Source organism: Ixodes scapularis, unplaced genomic scaffold, assembly GCF_016920785.2.
Source record: "Ixodes scapularis isolate PalLabHiFi unplaced genomic scaffold, ASM1692078v2 PGA_scaffold12__126_contigs__length_90152505, whole genome shotgun sequence".
Taxonomy (NCBI): Eukaryota; Metazoa; Arthropoda; class Arachnida; order Ixodida; family Ixodidae; genus Ixodes; species Ixodes scapularis.
The window spans coordinates 40,585,048-40,594,889 of NW_024609838.1; the positions used below are offsets into that span (position 1 = coordinate 40,585,048).

General features: G+C 47.7%; 2 protein-coding genes across 2 annotated transcripts; one reads left to right on the top strand and one right to left on the bottom strand.

Moving 5' to 3' along the window:
- Nucleotides 1-4,349: 4,349 nt before the first annotated feature.
- On the bottom strand, nucleotides 4,350-4,935 carry LOC121835373 (heat shock protein beta-6-like). Its single transcript, XM_042289538.1, has one exon. It carries the CDS (start codon nucleotides 4,933-4,935, stop codon nucleotides 4,381-4,383), a length of 555 nt encoding a protein of 184 aa, XP_042145472.1. The 3' UTR covers nucleotides 4,350-4,380.
- A 992-nt stretch (nucleotides 4,936-5,927) lies between these two features.
- LOC121835372 (heat shock protein 68-like) lies at nucleotides 5,928-7,832 on the top strand. The gene has a single exon (XM_042289537.1). It carries the CDS (start codon nucleotides 5,928-5,930, stop codon nucleotides 7,830-7,832), a length of 1,905 nt encoding a protein of 634 aa, XP_042145471.1.
- The last annotated feature ends 2,010 nt before the right edge of the window (nucleotides 7,833-9,842 follow it).

A 9,842-nucleotide genomic window follows, 5' to 3' on the forward strand; every position in this document is an offset into this window, starting at 1 on the left:
GAACTTAGATACATTCTGTATTACGCGAAATATTGACTAGAACGAAGCAACATACCTGTAATATCCGTAATTGCGGAAGTGGTGCACCTGTGGATAGTCAACATTCACATGATTCTTCTCTCGTACGTGATCCATAACATCCGTGTTTGCCGTCTCTGTGTATTTGATAACTGTATACATGATGCTTTTTGTTTGTCAACATGGTGCTCGTAAAAACTATCTGTAGTATGCTACTAAAACGAGGAGCATCCTATTTTTTGTGCGTTCATCAACATCCCAAGTGTGTTTGGGGAACACCCTTAGGGTGTTAGCCCTGGGACAAGCTGATTTACACCCTTAAGAGTGTAAAACGATTTTAGTGCGCAGGCGAGGGCTCACTGGATTCTTGTCCAATGAGCCCTCGCACGACAGCGTCTTTAAGCCTGCTCGCTCGCGACTCTGACTTTCATAACACGCAGAATAGCGCGTGGTTATATTAAAAAAAAAAAATGATTATAATATTAGCAGTCATCAGAACTGGCATTCTAAACCCTGAGGATGTCAATTATGGCATATATCCAAAGTCTAGTAAATCGCGGTACCAAGTCTGCACACACTAAACTTATGATAACCATACGAATGTCTGAGATAGATGTCTGGGCGTTCCTTGCAACATTGCGAAGTGTGCTGATTGTAGAAACAATAACAAAAAACACACACCTATCCTGCATCAAGTAAAACTCGATGCATACGCACGTTCGCCCTATTCTCTTCAGTTGAAAATGTGCAGAGCAAAAACACCCGAGAAAGCGAGTGAAAAAAAACAAAAAAACAGTGTTATTACAATAAACGCTATAGAGGTTCAGCTTGAGCTAGTGTCTACTAGTCTACGGGACTTCCCATTGCAAGCTGAAGCAGACACCAAATTGAAAAGACAGACAGAATTGAACCAGGGAATAATAGAAATCAACGCAGTTTCTCTACTCGTATAACGGGTACTATGTAGATTTATTCACATTATAAAAGTGTAATTTATTTAGTTAATGTTTTTTTTTTCTTCTGCTCGAGAAAATTCAGGTCCAGGTGTACGTTGTACAGCGTGATATGTCAATACGAGCTATCAATTCAAGCAAAAAACATGAAAGACGTTTACAATTCTCTGTAACGCCGAATTGGAGCGGAGCTCTTGAGGAGGAGGATGGTAGGATACGGTGGGGAGGGTATGCGCCTTCTCCTTCCCAGCTAAATTTAGTGGGAATATTGGCAATAGGAAGGTGTAGTAGATCGTTTTTCTCTTCTTCTAAGATATCTGTAATAAAAAAAAAAATAAAAAAATAGCAAAAAAAAAAAAATAGCACAAAAGTGGATAATTCAACAGGGAAAAAAAGATTCTAAAAGGTAATAGGTATAACCGATGAGTATCCCCGAAACGCAGGATATAAAAGGTTGTTATTGTGTTCTATTCTTAGAATTGTCTCGTAAGTCGTGAATTCTAATTTTCTTTACGGTATGTAAATGCTAATTCAATATGATTGGATGGGTTTACACATGTACTCATCAAAGTACGCGAACTAATATACGCTGTAGAAGGAGGTGGAACTGCAGTAATAGGTACTAATATTGGTATGTTTTGTTATTTTTAGTTATGTGTGCAATAAAAATGCAGAGGCTCCTGTCGCGTCCCACACACAAGCCATCATTGGCTTATGTGGGCTTTATATTGTATTATTTTCAAACAAAGTAAATAAAGATGGTTTTTGTATTGTATTGTATTGTAAAACGCCACAGCTGCGCATGCGCGCCGCCAGCCTTGTCTGCATAGTTCAAGGTCTGGTGGCGGATTACGGAGCGCTATGCGGGTGCTTAACAGGCTGCGGAAACGGTCTACTAAAACTCCCTAATGTTACATCTGCGTAGACACCACGTGACGTCACGAGTAACGTCATACGTCGCGTGACGTCACACGTGACTTCGCACGTCACGTGTTTCCCATAATGATGTCAGACGTCGTGTCACGAGGATAACGTATTGACGTTACCCTCGCAATCCTCACGGGGGTTATCCTCACGAGGGTTAACCAACGTTACTAAAACACTCAGTTGGGAAACTCGCCATCGAAACCTGGGCCGCTGGCGTCCACCGAGACCGAGCTAAATGCGACAACAGCGCCACTCTTTTTCGTTTGTCTGTACTATGGTCACTTCGAGCTTTTTGAAAGCCTGCTTTTGCGTAAAAACAAACGGAAAAGACTTTTTGTATGAAATTTATTGGAGTTTATTACCAAATGATGGGCGCGTGATGTTTCTATCATCTTTAGTTCGCAAGGTTTTGCGGAACAATTAATATTGTTTTCATACAACCATGCCTCAGCGGGCCTTTCAGGTAGCACGTCCTGACCTATACACCTTTTCCGTCTAACCTCGACCCAGCGCGTAACGTGCTTAGCCTCGACTCGGCGACTCGGCGCACAGCGGGAATAGTTCTTCCGGTTCTACCACTTCCGGTATGCGGGAGCAGGCCTAGCCGGCTGACAAGGTGCCGAAATGGTGCGCGTTAAATGGGTTTTGAAGCCCTTGACAGCGAAGAGAGTTGTAATAAGGTGGGTTAATACGTCGATGTATCATGTCCGCGCATATTTGGTCATCGGGCTACCACTGCGCAGTCTTTGGCTGCAGCAGCAATTTCCGAAAACGGAAGATAGCGCGCGACAAATTGTGGACCGAACACAAGAAGTCGCAAAGCGAATGCGGCTGTAACGTATATACTTCGCGTCGCTTCCCCGCTGATATCAGCGGGGAAGCGATGCAATATCAGCACGTAAAAAAAGCAAATAGGCAGAATAGAAACGGACATCTACAAGTGCAGTAATAGACCTCGACAAGTCAAATGTAGAACGAATTTTGCAGCTTGTGGTGCAAATGTAAGATCCTGGGTGTAATGATTGTTATTGGCTACTCAAGTTTTGTTTTTCATTCCGTTCATTCCTACGAGGATGTGCACTATATTTTTGTGTGTTGCTCGGTAGCGACGCCCGTAAAATACGTTAATGGAAACAATGCGAAAAGAGGGCGCAAAATCGTCGTCGCCCCCCCCCCCCCCCCCCCCCCCCTTTCGCCCCCATCTCCTGAATAGTTCCGACGCATCTGGGCGTCATACGAAGTAGAGATGTCCCGGTAACTAGCGATCGCACCTCGACGGTGCACCATAACAATAAACCGTTCGGCCCGCGTCGTAGGGTCGCCCTCGCTCGCGCATAGAAACCCTCCGGTAGTCATTCGCAGAAGGCTGTCATTCTTCATAAACAACAACACGCGAAGAGTTAACACTGGTAAACGTCCTCAGGAAAAGTGAACATGCCCCCGATTTCGATTACCGGCGACGCTGGCGACGAACCTCTCGGCGCTGTTGGCGCAGCAACGGGCGCCATGAAGGCGAATAAACACGCCAAAACACAAGAATAATTCATACTTTCTATAGCAAACAAATTAAGAACTCACTAAAGGGAAAACAAGGAAGATACGATGCACGGGGTCAATGGGGACAACGCGGGAGCTTGGAACAACGCTGCTCTCCGCATACCAAAATGGGCGCACAACAACCGTACGCCAGACGGCGCGGTTGTCGCTGCAATACGCAAGATGGCGACGACTACGCGGAAAAGGTGTATAGGTGCATTTTAACGTCGGTAGTTGAACGCGGCGCGTCCGCTGGGGAGACGGGGGTGGCACCCCTGTAACCTCTACCGCTGTATCTGTTCTCAAAGCCAAAATAGATGTGACGTGCAGTTCTTCGAGAGGCCTCTGCGGGAGAAATGGTGGCGTCGTGTTCGTCATTAGCTCGGTGCTCGGAGACAGATTGGGGGCACTTTTTCAAAGCTGTCTTTATGGGAGCTTTCCAACTGAGTGTTTTAGTAACGTTGGGGTTAACCTTACGAAAGTAACCCTCACGAGGGTAACCCCGGTGAGGGTGACGCGCCTGAGGGTAGCCCTCACGGGGGTTACGTTACTCTCACAGGGGTGAGGGTAACCCTCACGAAGGTAACCCTCACGGGGGTGAGGGTAGCCCTCGTGAGGGTAACCCTCATGAGGGTTACCCTCACGCGCGTGTTCCAAAGTTACTTACTTTGTAGCATGTTTGCTACACTAGCAACATGCTACAAAATGCAGTATTCAAGCACCCAGCCCCAAGCGACAAACTTAGAAACTAAAAAAAAAAAGAAGAAAAATCTGTTTTGGAATGTGGATAAACGTTGGCTGGAGTCGTGCTTGGAACTGATAAAAAGGGTAGACGCAGATGTAGTTATGATAAAAAAAAATAATTTATTCGACTTTTTAACTAGGTATACAGGTGAAGTAAAAAAATATCACAGGCGTTAAATTAAAATAAAAACTCCGTATCTTCTTAACTTGATTCTTGCGACGTTGAAGGGACGACGTTGGAAGACGTGTGCTCCACAGGGATGGAGACTGTGTCAGACAGTGGTGTCGTCTCCGCCTTCTTCCTCAGGGCTTCGACTGCCAACAGGCCACGTCCTGTGAGTTGCGACGTCACGGATTCCGGATCGACGTCATCGGGAAGCGTGTACTTGCGTCGAAACTCGCGCATCACGAAGCCACGTCCCTCGGGGTCTTTCTCTTCGTGCCTGGCGTGCACCTCGACGGAGTTTCCGACGGTCTTCACGCTGATCTCCTCGGGGACGAAGCCCCGGACGTCCAGTTTCAGCGCAAAGTTGTCCGGAGTCAGGGACACCTCGGAGGCCGGACACTTTGAACTGGACGCCTTATAAGAGCTGCGGCGATCATCCGGGCACCGAAAGAGTCCAACAGGTACGATACCGTCGAAGAAAGTGCCGTCGAAGTCGTTGCCGTCAAACATCCGACTTATCATGGAACCGCAGTCGGGGAAGGCACTTCTGTCCATCGGTGTGAAGATCGGAGCCATGGGGAAGACGATCATCTCGATGCCGAAGCGAGGTAGTCGAATGTGGACTGAGTTAGCGCTCTCGAAACACGACTCGATCGAATGCGAGTTGTTTTGTAGCAGACGAGCCCCGCGGAGCGCCTTTTATGCGAGTTTCAAGGAAGCCTCGAAAGCCCGTGAATGTTCTAGGCAAGGAGAAGAGAGAAAGGCCGCTTTGTAATGTGATTGGTTGATGGCGATTCCGTCACGAGTGGATGAGTAACGCGCGCACTTCGAAACGGGTAGGAGCATCGAGGAACTTCGGGCATATTCTGCTCCGCGTCGCGTCAGCGCTGCGCCAACGTTGCGCTGCACGGATCGGTGGCGCCATCTCTTGATACAAGTCCAAAACGAGAAGTTCGACCATAACGGAATGGAAGAAAAACAATCGCCAAAACATCTGCCCTGCTGTACCCGTGTTTTGGTGTTTCGTTCTGTAACAAAACAAACCATACGTTACAAATGGTATGGACATGGAACCGTGTATCCTAGATTTGAATGAAATATGACATTTGAATGAACGTCCGCACCGACATAAGTTTATTAATACCTCACATATGATTCAATTTATGTTTCATTTGAAACTGCGGCTCTGATCATTTTTGATTACTGTTTATATTTTCTCTCTCTCTCTCTCTCTCTTTATAACTCCAACAAAAATAAACTTGTACCCAGATAGACTAAAAGAAAAGCTGCAGTAAAAACAAGCGCAGCTCTCCTGAACCAGAATAGAGCAGACGACGCGGGAAGCTCCCAGAGCTTTCCATATCGAACCGGCCAATGGGCGCTCTCCTAGATATACGTCACGGCGGAAATCGCTGCTGATTCGCCAAATGCGACCTCGGTCTCTCTGGAAGCTTCTGGAAGGGCGAGTGAGTTGTACAAAAGGCGGATCGCGCGCTCGCAGCCGCAATCATTTCGCCGCTAACACAAAGAGCGCGATTTTCAAATTGTGACTTCAGCTGTCAAGCGAAGCAAACTACGCAACCATGCCATCCACAACTAAGAGCGGAGCGCCGGCCATCGGCATCGACTTGGGCACAACGTACTCGTGCGTCGGTGTGTTCCAGCACGGTCGTGTCGAGATCATCGCCAACGACCAGGGCAACCGAACGACGCCGAGTTACGTTGCCTTCACCGACACCGAGCGACTCATCGGAGACGCAGCCAAGGCCCAGACTGCGCTGAACCCGGAGAACACAGTGTTCGATGCAAAAAGGCTCATTGGACGAAAGTTCGATGATCCCAAGATCCAGGATGATCTCAAGCACTGGCCCTTCAAGGTGGAGAACGACGCTGGCAAGCCCAAGATCAGCGTGGAGTTCAAAGGAGAGCGGAAGAGGTTTAATCCGGAGGAGATCAGCGCCATGGTGCTGACCAAGATGAAGGAGACTGCGGAGGCCTTCCTGGGTCAGAAGGTCAGCGACGCTGTGGTCACGGTGCCTGCTTACTTCAACGATTCCCAGAGGCAGGCTACGAAAGACGCCGGAGTTATCGCCGGCCTCAATGTGCTGCGGATCATCAACGAGCCCACCGCAGCTGCACTGGCCTACGGACTCGACAAGAACCTCAAGGGAGAGAAGAACGTCCTCATCTTCGATCTGGGCGGAGGCACCTTCGACGTGTCCGTGCTGACCATCGACGAAGGCTCCATGTTCGAAGTCCGATCAACGGCTGGAGACACACATTTGGGAGGTGAAGACTTCGACAACCGGCTTGTGACCTACTTCTGCGGAGAGTTCAAGCGCAAACACCGCAAAGACCTCAGATGCAACGCCCGTGCAGTCCGAAGGCTGAGAACAGCCTGCGAGCGAGCCAAGAGGACTCTTTCCAGCTCTGCCGAGGCAAGCATCGAGATCGACGCTCTGTTTGAAGGCGTGGACTTTTATAGCAAGATCACCAGGGCCCGCTTCGAAGAGCTCTGCATGGACCTGTTCCGAAGCACCCTGGAGCCGGTGGAACGTGCTCTGCAGGACGCCAAGATGGACAAATCGAAGATTCACGACGTCGTCCTTGTAGGTGGCTCGACGCGTATCCCGAAGGTGCAGAAGTTGCTGAGAGACTTCTTCAACGGAAAGGAGCTTTCGATGGGCATCAACCCGGACGAGGCGGTGGCCTACGGTGCCGCAGTGCAGGCTGCTGTTCTCAGTGGAGACGCTAGCGAGGCCATTCGAGACGTGCTCCTCGTGGACGTCGCGCCCTTGTCACTGGGCATCGAGACCGCTGGAGGAGTCATGACTAAAATCGTAGAACGGAATTCCCGGATCCCCTGTAAGACGTCGCAGACGTTCACGACGTACGCGGACAACCAGCCGGCCGTTACGATCCAGGTGTTCGAGGGTGAACGTGCCTTGACGAAGGACAACCATCTGCTGGGAACTTTCAACCTGAGTGGCATACCTCCTGCACCGCGGGGTGTACCCAAAATCGAAGTGACTTTCGACATGGACGCCAATGGCATCCTGCATGTCTCGGCCAAGGACCAGAGCACGGGTCGGCAAGAGAGCATCCGCATCAGCAACGACAAGGGCCGCCTGTCCAGGGAGGACATCGACCGTATGCTGGCCGATGCGGAGAAGTACAAGCGCGAGGACGAACTCCAGAGGGAAAAGGTGACCGCCCGGAACGGACTGGAGTCTTACGTGTACGGCGTCAAACAGGCTGCAGAGGAGGCGGGAGACAGACTCTCTCCTTCCGACAAGCAGAGTGTCCTGGACAAGTGCAAGGACACCATATCCTGGATCGACTCCAACACTCTGGCCGAGAAGGAGGAGTACGAGCATAGGCTAAAGGAGCTGCAGCAGCACTGTTCACCCATCATGAGCAAGCTGCACCAGGGCACTAAGCAGAGTGCGCCCAGTCATGGAGGACCCACGATTGAAGAAGTGGATTGAGTGCCCACATGTGTCGTAGGTCTTTTCCAATGAACGAATGTGTTGTATATATGTATATAATTTTGTACAGTTAGATATTTAATAAATTGAACTTTGAGAATCTTTGACACGGTTTTCTTGTGTTTCACCTCGGTTGATGAATGCCTCTACAATATACAAAAGACAGGTGTGTGTTACAGACACTGTGATATAAGTATCACTGGTCAAGCCTCACGGATGCATGTTTTCTTTATATATGTTTCCAACATGTCTGCAGAGTGCAGACAGCTGTTGTACGACCAATGTTAGAGAACCGTCCCAAGGAAGCTTCAGACAGTGTCTGCAGAGATTGAGGCATGTTGTAAGGTGTAATAAAGCGTAGCGGGGTGCGTTTAAATGGGAACTCGATTTGGCTGGAAATTGGCAGACCGCATCAATAACCCTTGCTCAACTGATAGCCAAAATAGTTTATAAAAATAAAAATTTTCAGTGAAGTTATTGAATTTTCAAGTTACGCCGGCCGCGAGGTTTCCAGCTGGCGACTCTCTGCGGGCAACAATGAAAAATCCCCTCTTTTCCTTACCCGCGTGCGTCACCGGCGGGCAGGAGAACGATCGCCTCCTACTTCTGGCATGCTTAGTTAAAAAAAAAAAATAATAATAATTTTCGAAGGAGCGAGGAAGGACGACGGGTTTTTGACAATTGTCGTTTGTGCCATATTTGATGCGCGCTATAACCGAAGCTATTTATGGTAGAAATGTTAAACTTTTTAAGAATGATCTATGTATAGCCTAGGTAAGTGTCGTTTTAAGATATGGCACTTTCGGAGAAATGTCCAAACATGTATCTACGGGCAATGATGCCCTAAACTCGGTAATATTTGTCGTTTTAATTGTCTGAGGTATCGCATTTAAAATAACACCACAGTACTGTCTGTGGTGTTATTTTAGGCGATAAGGCAAATCCATCCACCTTCAAACTTGAACAAAAGGATTTCTTCCCCTACTATTCTAAACACAGTTCATACTTCGGAATCACAACACGCCCTCTCCACAAAAAAAGAAAAAAAAAAGAAAAAAACAACAACATTGGTACGGTAGTTGGGCCAATGCACGCAGAGAACCACATAAAGCGAGAATGTTTTACAGGTTTTTGGAAAATCACAAGCAGGTCGCACTTCAAGCAACCTAAATGGCAAATAAAAAAAAAATATATATATATATATATATATATATATATATATATATATATATATATATATATATTGCCGCGCGCGCTGGCCAAGTAGGCAGCGCGCGCGTGGCCTAATGGTTATCGCGCCTGCCTCTCACGCGAAAAGCTAGGGTTCGAATCCTGGGAGCGACGTGTCTTTTGTTTATTCCTCTAATTTAGTGTTCTGGTGAATTCGAGAACAGTCTAGTAGATTCGAAGTTAGAATGTTCTACGCGTCGAACCTTCTACATCGAATGCTCCAGAAGCCAACGCGTGTACAAAAGCGGCTCCGCCTGGCAAGCAGCAGGCAGTTCGTCCCAGCGTTCGACTGTGCAGCTACGCCGAATTCGACGCCCGCGACGCTCCGTTATTATCTTTTGTACCCTTTCATTTTTGGCACAAGTTCGCCACATTAAAAGTTTATTTCTTTCTGTTTATTTATTGTTTATTGGTCACCATCCGTGACAATATATATATATATATTAAAAAAAAAAGCTTTTTGATTGCTTCCAAACTGCAATCTATAGACACTTTTTAGTGTTGTGTCGTTTACCCGCAGTCTCGGGGTTTTTTCAACCATGTGCAATGTACACCAGCTCGTTGGCGCCCTTACTTTTTGTTCATTAATCCTACAAGATGCAAACTTCGCCCCCCATTCGATTATTTCTATTAGAGACTTTTTAGTGTTGTGTCGTTTACCCGCAGTCTCGGGGTTTTTTCAACCATGCGCAGTGAAGCCTGACTTATGCAGTTGCCTAGAAACTTTATCCGCACGGTCTCCCTTACACTCTTTACTCTCTTTACATCGTTCCTCTCTTT